This window comes from Sapajus apella, unplaced genomic scaffold, assembly GCF_009761245.1.
Source record: "Sapajus apella isolate SASKATOON/1434 unplaced genomic scaffold, GSC_monkey_1.0 scaffold113, whole genome shotgun sequence".
Classification (NCBI taxonomy): Eukaryota; Metazoa; Chordata; class Mammalia; order Primates; family Cebidae; genus Sapajus; species Sapajus apella.
The window spans coordinates 3463649-3480968 of NW_022437053.1; the positions used below are offsets into that span (position 1 = coordinate 3463649).

The 17320-nt window shown below is 51.9% G+C and overlaps 1 protein-coding gene across 3 annotated transcripts in view; it reads right to left on the reverse strand.

Annotated features, from left to right (window-relative positions):
* ATP10A (ATPase phospholipid transporting 10A (putative)) overlaps positions 1-17320 on the reverse strand; it is a 157097-nt gene that overhangs the window by 44603 nt on the left and 95174 nt on the right. For all 3 annotated transcript variants that reach the window (XR_004263261.1, XM_032259964.1, XM_032259962.1), the window contains exons 3-7: positions 15198-15283; positions 5315-5421; positions 4437-4568; positions 2355-2485; positions 119-371 (exon numbers count right to left, since the gene is read on the reverse strand). Coding sequence is in view for 2 of the 3 variants with exons in the window: in XM_032259964.1 (XP_032115855.1) it covers positions 119-371; positions 2355-2485; positions 4437-4568; positions 5315-5421; positions 15198-15283 (709 nt within the window). In the remaining variant the exon portion in view is untranslated. The remainder of the gene's footprint in view (positions 1-118; positions 372-2354; positions 2486-4436; positions 4569-5314; positions 5422-15197; positions 15284-17320) is intronic.

The following is a 17320-nucleotide window of genomic DNA, read 5'->3' on the forward strand; positions in this document are numbered from 1 at the left end:
GTGTGTGTGTGTGTGTGTGTGTGTGTGTGTGTGTGTGTGTGTGTGTGGTGTCCAAGCAGCTCTGGATAGGGCAGCTTTCTGGTTCAGCCCGGGTTGGGAGCCCCCGCCCCAGACTCACCGTTTGCATCATGAGAATATTCTACACCAGACACAGTGCATCTTCGGAAAAGCATCTTATTCTCCGTCAAGGTGCCAGTTTTGTCCGAGAAGATGTATTGTATCTGCCCCAGGTCCTCCGTGATGTTCAGAGCTCGGCACTGCAGCTGCGAGTCTGTTTCTTCGTCATACAACTGCATATCCTGGTTAATGAAGTACACCTGGCATACCTTCACGATCTCAATGGAAACGTATAAGGAAATTGGGATCAAAACCTGGAAGAGACGAGGCACCCGGGAGGAATGACGTGAGGACCGGCGAGCGGGGGAATTAGTCAATCTCTTTAAACTACAAATGACTATGACCGCAAGGAAGTAGGGACCATACTGTACCTTGATGAGCTTAAATAGGTTGGTTTAGAGTCAGTATTGGAAAAGTATGAGAGTATTGGCAAAGAGAATAACCTAGGACAGCTTATGGAGCAGCTGCAGAGCGGGGGTCCACTATGGTGTCTGGAAGTGTGCTGCCCGTGGCTTGGAAAGCAGCAAGCAATTGTGCTTGAGAGAGGCTAGGACAGGAGAGAGAAGAGAGAGGAAACATCACGGCACGGTCGGTCCTCACGCGCAAGACCAGCTCGCACCACGCTGCACGGCGCATTCGACCCCGGGCCCTCCCTGGGCTCCCGTCTCCCGGGGACACAACCCCAAGTTCAGGGAGCAGTGCAAACAACAGTCTTTTTTCAGACGCCGGACTTGTGATTCTGTGCTCTTGTACAATGCAGAGGAAAGGGACAGAGGCTTTGAGAAATCGTTCAGTGATGTCTTCATAATTTAAGAACAATTGTCCTCAAAATTAATGTTTATTTACTCATTTATTTTTGTAGCGTAATGGTACCGAACTAATGTTTACAGACTCAGAATATCATACCCACACTCACTCGGTTCTCCTGGGAACTGAAGTGTGTTAACGAAACACTAACTATAGCCCTAGCTCAAGGCTAGGAAAAAATTTGCATTTATTAAAAAAAAAACGGATGTAGAGAGTTAAATAAGACTGTTTCCTGTTGTAGGAAGCACATATAAGAGACAGCAAAGGTTCCCTCCGAGGCAAAGGCTGAGCCAGTGTCGCTGGTCACTGAGTTCTCAAGAAGGTTGGCGGTGATCTCACCGCCCCCTTGCCTCCGGACGCTGGGACCTTCCCCACGCTTTCACAGACCTTTCTGAGCACAGCCAGCAAGTCATGGACTTTCTATGTCAGGGAGGCATGTGGATTAATAATAGTAATAAAAACAAGTGCAGATAAATGCAATGTAATAGCCTCAACTGAATCCTGGAGCAGAAAACGCACATTTATGGAAAGACTAGTGGAATCTGAGACAAGTCTGGCATTTTGTTCAAAGCAAAGGGCTGGGCTGGGCGCAGCGGCTCACGCCTGTCATCCCAGCACTTTGCGACAGAGGCAGGTAGATTACCTGAAGTTGGGAGTTCAAGACCAGCTTGGCCAACATGGTAAGACCCTATCTCTACTAAAAATACAAAAAATAGCTAGATGTGTGGCACGCACCTGTAATCCCAGCTACTCGGGAGGCTGAGGCAAGAGAATTGCTTGAACCCAGGAGGCGGAGGTTGCAGTGAGCCAAGATTGCGCCACTGCACTCCAGCTTAGGCAACACAGCAGGGCTCTGTCGTAAAAAACCAATCCAACCCAACCCAACCCAAAACAAAACAAAAAAAGCAAAGGACTAAAGTTGGCGTCTTAGCTTTCATAATGTCCTGTGACAATGTAATATGTTCACATTAGGGGAAACTGGGTGAGGGGTGTATGGAAACTCAGTGTAAAATTTATTTATAAAGCTAATGTTATTTTGGAATGATTTTAAGATTTACGCTAAAGTTGCAAGGGCTTTTGCAAAGACTTTTGCAACTGTTCTGTAAATCTTAAAATCATTCCAAAATAAAATCTATTTTTTAAAAAAAAGTAACTGAAAGGAAAAACAACAAAATGAAAACGATGACCCAAACCAAACCCTCAAAGCACAAGAATCTTAAGAACAGAAAAGGAGAATTTTAACTTAAAAATCACAGAAGGAAGGATCCCATAGATGATTTAGGAGGAAAAATAAAAGGCAGAACTTTTGGCAGATATATTTGCGGTCCTCCCAGATGCAGAATTTATAGGAAATTCTGAGCAGAGTAGGATGACTTTAAGTTCTCTTCAGAGAAGTCAAACAGTTACTGTGTGATACTTTGTACTGTTACCTGCAGAACGATTATCATGGTTAAAAATGAGTAGATTGCAGCTGTGACTGGGGACAGGGGGCTTCCATCAGAGTTGGGGACGTAAAATGATGACTTCTTCTCCTGATACCGCCATATCCACAGTCCATGTCCTGTAGTAAACGTTCAAAGAGAAATGTCGTTCAGCCCAGGGAAAAATAAACGTTGCCAGCGAATACTAAAGCAGCACTTTAATATCTGTCACCCGATGCCAGCACATTTGGCTTTCTCCGCCAGCTCTGCCTTGTCAGAAAACAAAGACACACAATGTTCTTGGCACCTACGATCCAACTTCAGGAAGGAGCTGGGACTTGGTCTCTTCCTACACTGGGTGTTTCCATGGATGGCGCTAAGTGGTCGCACTTGTCCTAACCCAGAGCTACTTGTGTGCCGGCAGCCGGCAGCCGGCGTGAGGCCCCGAGACGGAATTTCTCAACACGCATCTCGCAAAACACCAGTCTCACGAAATGCACGACAACAACAACAACAACAAAACAGTCAGTGGGCTCGGACACTGCTGTTACTGTCCTTTCCAGAGATTCACGCTTCACATAGGGGAGTCTCTGGGAACCAGCAGTCATGCCCATTCCTAGTCCACTGGACCCACACCTGTCTGGAAACGGAAGCCTCTTTTGTGCCCTGTACCATCTGTATCTCATGCCACTGGGCTGAGACCACATCACACCCACTTTGTGTGAGCCCACGTGGAACCTGCTAGCCCCTTCCTAGAACCCAAAGCCATCTCTTGTTTCTCTTTTCATGAAGTTCGCATGAGTCACATCTGTGCTTCTCCTGCTAGTAGCCTTAGTTCGGCACGAACTTGCTAATACCTCTTCCCCTGGAATCATCACCACTGCTGTGATGAATGCATTCTTCCACTGAGAAACTGTCAATTCAGAAAATGACATTACCGTCGGCCCTCAGTATCTGTGGGTTCCAAATCCATGGGTTCAACCATGGACCAGAAAATATTAGGAGAAAAAGACAGTATCTGTGTATATTCCCTAAACAACATATTATAGCAATTACCTACATGACATGTACATTGCATCAGGCATTGTAAGTAACCTAGAGGTGATTTACAGCAGGGGTCCCTACCCCCCAGGCTGCAGACTGGTCCATGGCCTGTCAGGAGCTGGGCTGCCCAGCTGCAGGCGAGCTGCTTAGGTGAGCTGCCCCTCCCGTCAGATCAGCGGCAGCATGAGCTTCTCACAGGAGCAGGAACCCTACTGTGAATTGCCCATGGAGGGATCCAGGTGGCATGCCCTGATGAGAATCTAACTAGTGCCGGATGATGTGGAGCGTTTTCACCCCAAAACCATATCCCCCACTACCCCCACATCCGTGGAAAAACTGTCTTCCAAAAAAACCAGTCTCTGGTGCCAAAAAGGTTGGGGACTGCTGATTTAAAGCATATGGGAAGGCACAGGTGGGTTATATGTGAATACTGTTTCACTTTCTGTCAGGGACTTGAGTATCCGAGGATTTTGGTATGGCGGGGCCCTGGAACCGACTGCCCATGGGTACCGAGGGACAGCTATACTCTGCCAGGTCCTTTCTTCCAGGTGTTTCCATGTGGCCTGTGCGATGCCAGCCGCCCTTGAGTTCAAGTCAGTGAAAAACCAGTGTTTTAACTATTGGGTGCTAGGTCTGCATGTTGGGGGCAGCCTGCCAAGCTCACCTGGGGCCCATTCATTGCTTTTTTTTTTTTTTTTTTTTTTGAGACAGAGTCTTGCTCTGTCATCCAGGCTGGAGTGCAGGGGCTCAGTATCTGCTCGCTGCAATCTCTGCCTCTCAGGTTCAAGTGATTCTCCTGCCTCAGCCTCCCGAGTAGCTAGGAATACAAGCATGAGCCACCATGCCTGGCTTTTTTTAAATTTTTTTTAATTTTTTTAATTTTTTTTATATTTTTAGTAGAGACAGGGTTTCCTCCTGTTGGCCAGGATGGTCACGAACCCCTGACCTGAAGTGACCCACCCACCTGAGCCTCCCAAAGTGCTTGGATTACAGGCATTAGCCACCGGCCTGGTTCCCGTTCATTTCCGATCTGTCCGGGAAACTTACCAACCGCTGAACACAGAGACATGCAAACAAGGAGCAGCACACACCAGAGAACGTCGCAGTTCATCTGCCTCTCTAGCTTGCTTCTCTTGTAGCGGGGCCCGCTGTTGTTCAGCAGAGCCTTGGTCTCATGTCCTGTCGGGAGGACAAAGGGACATGGTGAGTCTGAGCCTGGAGCTAAGGGACCAGCTAGCTGCACGGGAGGCGTGGAGAGAATTCCACGCCGCCATTTGCTGGTGCTTAGGTGAGAAGCTCGGTAAAATTAATCTTACTTCCTGGTGAACAGGTCTGAAAATACAATAAAATGAATTAAAGTTAATTAAATTAGTCTTATACAAAGAATGACTGTGGAGAAAGAAGTGGAAAAAATACGCTACCATGCCAAGAAAGAACGCTTTGGGTGGAGGTACTGTTCAAAGAATTTTTGCTTTGCCTTCTTTCCATTTTCCTAGTTTTCCAAGCTTTCTACAAGGGGGGAATATGTTACGCTCTTTTTTTTTTTTTTTTTTTTTGAGACGGAGTGTCACTTTGTCGCCCAGGCTGGATGGGGTGCAGTGGCAGCATCTCAGCTCACTGCAACCTCCACCTCTCAGGTTCAATGATTCTCCTGCCTCAGCCTCCCTAGTAGCTGGGACTGCAGGCACGCTCACCACACCCCGGCTATTTTTTTTGTAGAGACGGGATTTCATTCTGTGTTGGCCGGGCTGGTCTCAAACTCCCGACCTCAGGATCCGCCCGCCTCAGCCTCACAAAGCGCTGGGGTTACAGGCATGAGCCACTGCGCCTGGCCATGCTGCTCTCGTAATCAGAACGCAGGGAGGGAGAAGCGCTGGAGAGCACTGCACATGCGGCAGCGGGTGGCGCCGGGTGCCGGAGCCTACCTGCGTAGACAACGATGCCGACCACCGCGTCCGTGTTCCTCAGCGTGCAGCCCCGCAGCAGCAGGTTTTCTTTATACAGCGCGGCCTTCTTCCCGTTGTCATGTATGCTGTGGAGTGACAGTTGGCCCGTGTCACGTGCCGGGCATGTGCCTCATGTCTCCAGCGGCACTGCCTTGAGGAAGGAAGGCGCTGACATAGTGGAAGTGAGGGGCCACTGGGGTCTGGATTGGGAGGTGGGGAGGGGGCCCCAGGAGTGGGTGGCTCGCTCTGTGGGTCTCTGTAAGCACTGAGACGGAGCTGCTGTCCACTACTCACTGGGCGTCCAGCAGCAGCTCGAGAGCCTGGGGTTTATTTCGCACATAGACTCGCTTTCACTCCGGGATTAACCCCCGCTGGAAAGGGCAGACCCCTAACCGGCCAAGGGAGGCTGGCTAGGTGGCGTCTGCACATCTCCTGCTCAACACAGAAACTGTGACTCCTCATCACAGCCTCAAGCTGTCACAAAAATACAAACATCTGTCTACAAAAGGGGATGACACTGGTTTCACTATTTACATCCTTTTCTCTTACAAGAAGTTACAATGTTATAAGAAATATTAATCTGTGTGGTCTGAAATGTAAATTCCATTAGACAATTCTATACATTGTTTTGCTGCTATTTGGTTTCAGAGGGACAGTCCAAGCCTAAGCTACTGGTTTTCAAACTTGTCCTCCCGGCCCGCTAAGGACCCATGCTGGCTGGGCAGCCTTGGGCTAGGACTGCACTGGGACAGATGTGGCCCCAGGAGCCAGGTACACAGGTCAACGGGGGAGGCCTCATAACCAGAACTGTAGCCCAGGCCTGCTGTCGATCTGGGCTTCCAGAGCCACAGCAGGGGCCCAGCCTAACCCACCAGGCAGGGCCACCAAGGAAGTGCCTTCCAAGAGGCCACCCGTTCATAGCCACACCCCCTCCACACACATTCCCCACTCTCACGGCCCAAAGGCTTCCGGTGCGGCTCTTAGCAGGTCACCAGGGACCCCTGCAGGTCTTTCCCTCCTGCCAAGTCTTAGCCTCCGGACCAGGGAAAGGGCTCTGTCCTAGTGAAGGGGAAAAGCTAAGCAGCAAAGGCAAGGCTGAAATGCAAGCTGGGGGGATGGATTTCCTACAAGTCAGTTATTTACCAACAGCAAGGGTTCTTCCGCAGAGCGGACACAGGGGGCCGCACAAGGGCTGTTCAGCCAGCACTGTGTCTACAGCTCCCTTGGCCTTTCCAAGATGGAGGGAGGTTTTCCTTTAAAGAGACATTCAAGACGGAAACCCACTTTGCCAGCCACAATATTGAGAGCCTGGCGGGCACGAGACATCCCTACGTACTAAACCCTGTTCCACGCTTGAGGAGTGAGGACACCTCCTACCGTGTGTCTCCCGTGGACTTCTCCAGCGACAGCCAGCCAAAGCTACCACTGCACCCACCGGGACAGAAGAAAATAACAAATCGTCTCCAAGTTCAGGTTGTGCTTAAGGACAAACCATACACTTGATAGAAACAAGAAAGATGTTCTGCATTAAGTGTTCTTAATTGTGACATTGACTTTTGAGCAACTACTGTGATTTCTGATAAGTCCAAGCCAGACAGAAACTTGGGACCTTATGCAGGTGCACCGACCTATACAAGGCCCACACCAGAAGGACGAGCGAATGCAAAGGGGACGGGAACACACCCCTAGATGGACAGCCCCACGTCAGAAAGGGGAGGCTGAAGAATGATGGCACCACCAGGTGCCCGGTGCCTGGGCTGGAGGCTGCCTGGGGCTTGTGAGAGAGAGAGGCCTGGCCAAGGGCGGCAGAGGCCCAGGACCACAGAGGCATGAGGCTCAGCTCCGCAGAGACACACATAAGAACATGAGCTGTCAGCTCCCTTGTCATGGCTGAACTGCATCCCCTCAGAATTCAGCTGGTGAATCCCTAACTCCCAGGACCGCAGAATATGACGGTATTTGGAGACAAGGTCTTCAAAGAGATACTAAGTTAAAATGAAGTCATTTGGCTGGAGGTGGTGGCTCACACCTGTAATCCCAGCACTTTGGGAGGCAGGGGCAGATGGATCACTTGAGGTCAGGAGTTTGAGGCCAGCCTGGTCAACATGGTGAAACCTGGTCTCCACTAAAAATACAAAAATTAGCTGGGCATGGTGGCGGGCGCCTGTAATCCCAGCTACTCAGGAGGCTGAGGCAGGAGAATCGCCTGAACTCACACGGGAGGCAGAGCTTTCCATGATCCGGGATCGCTCCACTGCACTTCCGCCTGGGTGACAGAGCAAGACTCTGTCAAAAACAAAAAAAAGAGGTCCTTAGTGTGGGCCTTAGTCCATAGGACTAGATCCTTCTAAGAAGAGAAGGTTAGGACACAGAGACACACAGAGGGAAGAGCATGTGAAGACACAAGGGGAAGGCATCTTGCCCTCCACAAGCCAACAGGAAAGGTCTCAGAAGCCACTAGTCTTGCAGACACCTTGATCTCATACTTCCCAGCCTACAGAACCAGGAGACAGCAAAAGTCTGTTGGTAAAGCCGCCTGGTTTGTGGCACTCTGTTTTGCTGACCCCAGCAGTCACATACATCCTTTAAAGTTGAATTAAGCCACTTAGAAGGCCTCACGCAATCCAAGTCCCCAGGTCTGCTGACTCATCAGACCTGTCTCTTCCCAATCAAACCCGGATGAGAGAAACATCGGGTGAGCACGCCGGCCATCCACTGAATGTGCCCCACGCAGGCCCCACGGGAAGCGGCAGAGTTCACCTGATACCTCCCGCCTGTGTTTCTTCTCAGAAGGCGTTACGTTTTCCTGACCTCATCTGCTGTTGGTAAGGGGCCTCATTCACCTGAGTCCCCACACGTGAAGAAAGGTGAGGGCCAGCCACCATCAGAGTTGCCAACAAGGACCCGCAGCTGGGGTGGTGTGGGAAGTAAAAGTTCCTAAGTTTCCCTTCTTGTTAAAGAATAAATCATAAGTGTGCTAATAGCTCTTTGTGAAGCCCTATCCTATGCAGCTGTTAGACACGCTGTGCTTACAGGCACGGAGTACACTCTACGTCCTTGTACTTTAACCAAGATATCTGTGCTGGACGCGCTCACAGGCACGTCCCAGCTCGCCATTGCTTTTACCTGTTTAGAAAAGTTTTACGTTGTGAGCCAATCGGGGTGTAGTTTAGATTGTGAGGTCTGGCTCCAGCCAACAGAGATCAGACCCAGCAGTAGGGATAATCCCAAATGCGTCAGGGATGAATATGCCTGCTTTTCCTTTGGTCAGTGTAGTCTCATGGCAAAACGGCTGGTGAGGGTACCTTCCTGCAGTGCAGGAAGTAAAAAACGTAAAAATTGCTTGCTAAGAGATCCTTTGTTGGTGCTAATTTTTCCTTGCGGCACTGGGTATCCGTTTCCAACAGGTGGGAATCCTCCCCTCCAATGCAGCGGCTCAGGGCAGCAGTGCTGGGCATCTCCTCCCCGGCCCCGGGCAGCAGCGCACAAGCCTGGGCACCAGGGACCGCAGTCTCTAAGCAGATTCCTCCCCATCGCCTCTGGCAGCCAGAGCCCCAGACCCTCCTTCCTGCCGCGCCCCAGGTGGTGGCTCCACAGTGGGTCCCTGGTGGACCTTGACTCCTCCCTCATTTTACATCCATTCAGCCTCGTCTGCACATTAACCTCCTCTGTGGCTGTTTCTTTAATCTGTTCCCCCTTCCCTGTAGCTCCCTGCAGCTCTGTTCTGGTTCAGGCATCTGCATTTCTCTGCTGGAGCCTGCAACACAGCTGCAGAGGCCTGGGTTCCTGCTCACACGGGCACTGGGGCAGTCGAGCATGCACGTGTGATGCTCCCTGCAGGGCTCCTCACTGCTCCGGCTTGACGCAGGCCCACCTGCTCTGCAGCCCCTGCTTGGTCCACAGAAGGGGTGGCTTCTGGCGTTTTCTGCCCCAGCCACCCTCACACAGGACGCTCTGTCTGTTCTGTGCTGGCCTCTGCCTGAGGGAGCTCAGGGGCTGCCGCCTTCAGGGCAGTCCTGCACACCACACTCCCAGTCCCTCCTGCCAGGCCGACCCCCAGCACTCCTTCTGCCTCCATGTCTCCACTTCCAAACATGAGCTGCTCACGTGCTGTCCACTGCACACCCCAGTGCCCACCTCAGAGCCTGGCAAACGGTGAAGGCTGCCTGGCCCTTGGTTTTGAGCTGGGTCCATCCAGTGTGGATGACAGGAAGGACACTGGAGGAGTGGCTGAAAGCGAGAAAAGGCGGAGTCGGCCGGGCGTGGTGGCTCACACCTGGAATCCCAGCACTGGGAGGCTGAGGGGGAAGGATTGCTGGAGGCCAGGAGTTAGAGACCAGCCTGGCCAACATGGCGAAACCCTATTTCTATTAAAAATACAAAAAAAAAAATTAGCCAGGTGTGGTGGCGCATGCCTCCTCAGCTACTCAGGGAGGCTGAGGCAGGAGAATCACTTGAACCCAGGAGGCGGAGGTTGCAGCGAGCCAAGAACGCACCATTGCACTCCAGCCTGGGCTACGGACCTAGACGCCATCTCAAAAAAAAAAAAAAAAGAAAAGAAAAAAGACAAGACAAGACAGGGAGTTTATTCTGTGCTCCCTGCTAGAGAGGCAGCACTGGCTGGCAGTGTCACCCGACCAGGGCTATGAGTGTCCCCAGGCATCTCCCTGGTCATGAGTCCCTGAGCCACCGTTCCCCATGGGGCCTCATGGCAGTGACTGCTCAGTGGCTACTAATTCAGTGTTTGCTCTGTCCCCAATGTGTCCCCTACACCCACCCACTCCAGCAGAAAGACCTTAGCAAAGATGTGCCCTTAGCAAACATCCCTCCTCATCTATGTGCACTGAAGTACCCAGTCTGTTTCCTACATGGATCCTGACTGAGAGGAAGGAATGATAGGCAATTCCTTCCACTGTCAAATCCTGGGCAGAATTTTCTTTAATAAGATGCTCAGGTTTCTGTTTATCTAACAAAAGTAAGTGTGGAAATTACCAAATTGTTTTGTGCTGATGTTCCAATATTTTTAAGACATAAATCTGTCAATTAAAGGTGAGGAGGTGAAATTAAAACATTCCAGTTTTAATGAGTCTAGTTGATGCAGTTCATTCACTGCTTGGTCTCTGGCAGTAAGGACATCTGGATACAGCCCACACAAGGCTCCAACCAGACACCAGGCTGGAGGGGGCACGGACTGTGACAGGTCTGTGTTAGTGACGGCCCTGCTGCCTTTACTAACCATGTTCTCCGGAGGGTGTCACCCACCAGGGTGGAGAGCCTACCCCAAAATGCAGCTGGTGCTCGCCCGGCCCTATGTGGTTGTAAAAGGCTCCAGCTCAGATCCCTGCTCTGTGGGGCCTGTGCGCTAAGAAAGGAGAGCAGGGCTGGCTCTATTTGTATCTGATAAAATAGACTAAGTCAAAAGCTGCCCTAAGAGACAAAAAAGAGTCAATTAGGCAGGAGGACATAACCGTTATAAATATGCGTGCATCCAGTATCAAAGCACCCCAGCACAGAAAGCAAACATCAACGATCTGAAAAGAGAACAAAGGAACCAGCTCTACAATGTAAGATGGAATTTGACATCGGATGACCAATCCACCAGCCAACCTCTTTGCTTTATTCTTTAGGGGAAAGTGCAAATGTTCCATTGATTTGCGTCACCACAATCAGCAGGGGCAGCCTGAGCCAGGTGTCTGGGTGTCTGTTCACAGGAGGCCTCCTCTGGGCGATGGCAAAGGGCAGGGGCTGGCCAGTGAGCGCTGGGAGAGGCTGGAGAAGGTGGGGAATGACATCCCTTCCAGATCCTGACTCTGAAGATTTCATTAGGGCTTCACCGTGCGGGGATCCTTCCAAAGAATGTGGCCTTAAAGAGCACTTGAATAATGAGACCCCGAGCACTGTTTCTCTGCCAGCTTGAGACATAGTTCACACCCTCTAATGTTCACTCATTTAAAGTTCATACAGTTCTGTGTTTCGTTTTGTTGTTTTTCAGATAGGGTCTCGCTCTGTCGTCAGACTGGAGTGCAGTGGTGGGACCACAGCTCACTGCAGCCTGGGTCTCCTGGGCTCAAGCCATCCTCCCTCCTCATCCTGCCGAGTTTCTGTGACTACAGGTGTGCACCACCACACCAGGCTCATTTTTTTTGTGCGTGTGGTTTTTGTAGAGACAAGGTCTCAGGACATTGTCCATGCTGGTCTTGAACTCCTAACCTTAAGTGATCTTCCCATCCATGCCTCCCAAAGGATTTCAGGCGTAAGCCACTGCACAGCCTAGTTTTTTTTTTTGTTTGTTTGTTTTTGTATCGTCAGAGTTCTACAACTTCCACCACCAGCTAATACGAGAACATTTTCTTCTTTAAGGCCAGGTCTTGCTCTGTCTCCCAGGATGGAGTACGCTCACGGCGCACGGCAATCTCTGCCTCCCTTACTGAAACGATCCTCCCACATCAGCCTCACAGGTAGGTGGGACTACAGGTGTGCACCACCGTGCCCGGCTGATGAGAGCATTTTCATCATGCTGGAAATAAACTCTAGACCATGCGCAGTCCCTTCCCATTCCTGTCTCACCCCACACCCCCAAACCCCCAAACCCTGGCAACCGCCAATCCCCTCTCTGTGTCTAAGATTCCTCTACCGGGAGCATTCCACAGGTGACACGTTCTAATCCATATCGTCTTCATGTACACTCCTTCACCTGACTGTCAGGTCTGCCTGTGAGGCTCACGGGGCAATGATACCTCCAGGGTCAGGAGAAGTCCAGGGCTCAGAAGGGCAGAGCAACTTTCCCAAGGCCACCTCCCAGGGAAGAGGGAGAGCCTATATTCAGACTTGGGTCTTCTTGCTACAAACCCCAAGCTGAGTTCTGTTCTCCAAGGGCAAACAGTTCATGTTTCAAGTTGGGAATGGCTGGTCGGAAAGGGAGCAAATGTGCCGGCATTCCTGGGCTCTGTGCCGTGAAGGAGCCACCTGGCAGCGCTGCCTCACGGAGGCTGGAGGGAGGCCCGTGGAGGAGGCAGACCAGCCGACCAGGGCATAGGCTCTGCGGCTGAAGTGCTTCCAGGCCTGGACAGCAGATCCACCTCCCAGCTTAGCGCCCTGCCTGGGCATCAGGACCGGTACCAGCTTAGCGCCCTGCCTGGGCATCAGGACCGGTACCAGCTTAGTGCCCTGCCTGGGCATCAGGACCGGTACCAGCTTAGCGCCCTGCCTGGGCATCAGGACCGGTACCAGCTTAGCGCCCTGCCTGGGCATCAGGACCGGTACCAGCTTAGCACCCTGCCTGGGCATCAGGACTGGTATGGGTTTGAGACCTTTGTCTTTGCTTGGGATGGACCTCGATACCAGGCCCTACTGGAGTGAGCATGCCTACCTGAGGGAGCACTGCAGCCCCAGGGAGCACTCCTGCCCAGGATTCTTCCTCACTGTGAGGCTGCCCCAGCCCTCTCCAGGCTGATGGTCTGGCCCAGGGCTGCTCCCTCCGGCTGTACCCCACAGTCACGGGCGGAGGTATTAACGCACTGCTGCTCCACCTCCAGAGAGCCCTCCTGACTTATCTGGCTGGGAGAGGGGCCGTCCACACCCTGACAACCCTGTGGCAAGTCCAAAACACGCTGGCTGGTGAAGACGGCAAACCACAGTTAAAGAGGGTCAGGTGTGCAGGTGCCTGAACTGGCTGTGCCCACACAGACCCAGACAGTGCCTGTGCCCAGGCTACAGGACTCCACCAGGGTTGGACGATGGGTGGTGTAGGTAAGGAGACGGCATGGCATGAGTGGGGGCAGAGCAGGAAAGGCTCGCATGCTGGGAGAGCTGCTCTTCTCAGGCAACGTGCTGGCGAGGGCACCACGTGACACCGCCTGATGACGGCACAGGCTGGAGAAGTCCCGGTGGGCCTGGCTGGCTGGCTGTGGGCAGATGGCACCCACTCAACAGGCGTCCTCCATAGCACTCACGGTGAGTGTAGCCACTTGGCTGGTACTCAGCCACTCGACGGCCTCGGCTAAGACTCCTGTCCCCCCCACACTGCTAGAGACAGTGGCTGAGCAATACAATGCCCCTCCTGCCTCCTGCGCCAGACCCTGTCCCTCTCATCCACCCCAGCAGTGGGCAGTCACCTTCCCTGGGCTCTGTGGGCTCCAGTGCGCTGCAGACCTTCCTATCTGTCCCCGCTGTGCCACCAAGGCCAGGCCCCGCCCTGTCACACCAAGGTCAATGAGGCAGGAGTGCGGTCTTCAGAGGTGAAAGTTGATCCCTTATTTATTTTTTTGGTGGAGCTGGCACCCCAAAATTACTCCATGAGCAGAGATACCATTGAACATTGTCCGGAGACTGCTGCGCCCCACCCTTCACAAGGGTTGTTCCAGGTCCGGATGTCTAGAAACCCAGCACCTGCTCTCTGCAGCCGCCTCGCACCTGGGGATGCCCAGCAGTGCTGAGGATGGTGCCCTGCACACAAGCTCCTGGGGTGAGGGATCAAGGAGGCCGGGGGAAGAGGCCCAGGAGTCAAGAAAGACCTGAAAAGCCACAGGACACGGTTTGTGCCTGGTGAGTTGAGTATTCCCTCCCCAGATCGTAGGGGTTACACACTCACATTTTGTTGAGTTTCACCCTGCTTTAATTGGCTCCTTTAAGGGGTAATTTAACATTCTGTCTGTCTGATTCTCAGATAATAAGAGCAATTCCAGTGGGTGACGGGGCCATCGCTTGGCTGCAGGCAAATTTCAGCTTTTGCCTTGCACAGTTCACTTCCGCTGGGTCATCCCCAGCCCTACCTCCTGCCACTGTGTGCCGGGCACAGGCAGCAACACCGGAGGTGCTGGCAAATCAGAAGACTCAAACTTATACTGAAAGTTCTCAGAAACGGGGCCGCTTTCAGAAGGAGAGCACCCCCACACCCTCGTGTGCCTGTGGGGAGGCCACTGCCTGGGCCACTCAGTGGCTGCAGGCGTCAGCGGTCCACGCCCTGCCTCAGAGCAGGACAGCACCAGGAGGCGGCCCCACGGGCTGCAGGGGAGTGGGCTGAGCCCTGGGGGGTGGCTGTGGCGTGGCAGCTGGAACAGGGTCAGAGGGCAGTAGAACATCACGTGTGCCATGCCCCGTCACAGGCTTGCTCTCCAGGAGACCAACTGCAGGGGCCCAGGCAGGCTACTCAGGAACTCTGTCCTGGCATGCCACTGACCACACACACACACTCCGATTATTATGGAAATTTCCAGGCACGAAGGTGGCCTTTGCTACTCCCTAACATGTGGCTTCAGCAGGCACCAGCACGGGGCCAGGCCTGCGCCCTGATCCACCTGTCTTTCTGTTTCAGAGCAGGAAGGGGCTGGCCTACTAGACACACTCGAGGTTATGCTTATTTGTTCTAATTACCCCTCTTTCCCGCTAACCAGAATGAAATAAACACAAAGGCAGGAACTTCTGTTTTTTCAGTTTATCACGTTACATCCGGAGCCTTGAATGGGCCCCACACGTGGTAGGTATCAATAGATACTTGTTGAGTGACGGGTGGAAGCATGCATCCATGAAATTCCACCTGGCCCACTCCTGCTTCCACATAACGGGGCCACGTGTGGTCAGCTACACGTGGCTGGCCACACCCATCACCTTCCCTGGGCCTGCTAGAGGGAGGAAAAGCGGGACCTCCTCCTCACAGATAGTAGCAGCAAGCTTCTACTGACAGCAGGCTCTGACCCACCAGTTCCAAAAGCAGCCAGGAAGGCTTAGGTGCGGGCCAACGTTCCCAAACAGCTCGACAATGTGGCCGAGCGTTCAATGCATGCTTCATAAGTGAGCGTGTGTACACACCTGTCTACACGGTCACCAAACAGGAGGATGGGCGAGGCCGACGCGTGATACTCACATGCAGCCGCGAAAGCGAGTCAGGTCGTTGTTCGGCTTCTCGCATTCAATCACACTGGTGAACGTCAAAGGATTGAACTCGGAGACCTGAAGTAGTAGCACAGAGAGACACATCAGGAAATCGGGCTCAGGCAGGCCCGCTCTGAAAGGCGCTTGTTTTTCTGTCTCACATCCACGGCAGGCAGATTTCACGGGGAAGAACTCCGCCTAAGAATCTCCTTGGAAAGCCCAGGCACCCATCTTCTCCGTTTTCTAATAAGTTAATTGCTTTATGATGAGTGAATATTGCGGGACCAGTGCTGGCTACTGGCTGGTGAGTCAGTGGAAATGACTGCAGCCCTGTTGCTAAATGAGGGAACAGGAGAGAAAGCGAAGGCCACCAGTGAAGGAAATGGATGGGTGAGATTCAAGACACGCGGCCCGTGCCCATTTCTACACAGACTTAGAGAAGCAAATCCCACCTGGAAAACAGGACCTCATAATAAAATCCTATTTTTAATGTACACTACATGATCTTCACGGATCTTTGATGAAAAAGACTTAACTAGCCAACGTGTGAACCAACGATTTCTTTAGCATTCTGCTCAATTAAAAAAAAACCTGACGACTCACCACAAAAATGTCTTTAGAATTTTTCCATTGATAGATATAACACAGCCTGCTCATACGAAAGGCTTAGGAGTGGGGGGAAGGGGGAAGAAGGGAGAGAAATAGAGTGAGCTTTTAGTATGAATGAGTACAATTAGTGGATTTCTTTTTGATCAGCTCTCTGGTCAGGCCTGCCACTCTGCTTAATGCGTCAAGTGTCTGTTCACACACACAGAAAGTGAAGGTGGTTAAAAGTCACAGAAATGGCATAAGCATTGTTGACACCACCCCAGGTAACTGTGACTCTGCCACATCCACACACTTCGCTGTACAGAATATAGCCGGAAAGGTAATCACTCAACCCTCACTTCCTGCTGTTTCCCAGCGTAAAGTGTGCATGAAAAGGAGGACACGCTAGATAATCACAGCTCGATTCAATAACTGAAATTGAAATGCTATTTTAAAAGACTCTCCTCGAAGCTTAATTAGCCATCAGTCTCTCCTCTCCTTGGACTGAAATGGCCTCTCGCTCTATTTCCAGAGCGAGGCTCTGTTTCAAGGAGTCTTGTGTTTATTTAAAGCCTGTGCATTATCCTGAAGCCAGTGGATGGCTTTTTCCAGGGCAGACATTTGCAGATACAAAGTACAGGATGGCCATGAAGGGAGCAGGATCCAGAGAACACCAGGATTATTCTTGGCAGATGATGAGGGCAGGACTTAAAATATTCTGTCTGTTTATTTTTCTTTCTCTCTAAGAAAAATGTCATGGGCATGGCTCAGGAACAGTAGGACATTCTGTTTCTGGGACTTCAGAGTTGTGTCTGTAATGTTCTACCAACAATCCCGTGCCCCGGGGATTGTGTGCAGGGCAGGTCCCCGGCACGGGACGCATGGCTTCCTCTGCTTCCTCCTGGGACTGGGGAGGATTTGGAGGAGTTTTAGAATCGGAGGGATCTGTAGAGACGGGTATGGGCTGAATGGAGCCCCCTCATCTACTCGTATGTTGATGTCCTAACCACACGTAGCTCAGAATGTGCCCTTACTGGGAGATGAAGCCTTTAAAGAGGTAACTACGTTAAAATGAGGTCATCGTCTGGACCATGACCCTGCAAGACTGGAGGCCTCATACAAAGAGAAAATCAGGACACAGAGACACACAGAGGGAAGATCACGCACGACACAGGGAGAAGCCAAGAAGAGAGGCCTCAAAGGAAACCACCTGCTGACCCCTTCATCCTGACATCCAGCTTCCAGACCTGTGAGAAAATGAACTTCCACTGCTGAAGCAGCCCCGTCTGCGGTGCTTCATTACAGCCATCGCAGAGGCCCTCTTTGAGTTCCTCCTTTAAAAGGCATTTCATATCCAGAGCACACCTTCTGGATGAGGAAAATACACTGGTCATGTCTAACAACAGGCAGTAAGGCAACACTCCTCACTGGGAAATATATGGACTTGTCCTCCATCCCCTCATCTCTACCCCTGCCTCACTCCACACCAGCTTTGTGGTCATGCCTGAGAGGTATCCATCAGTCAGA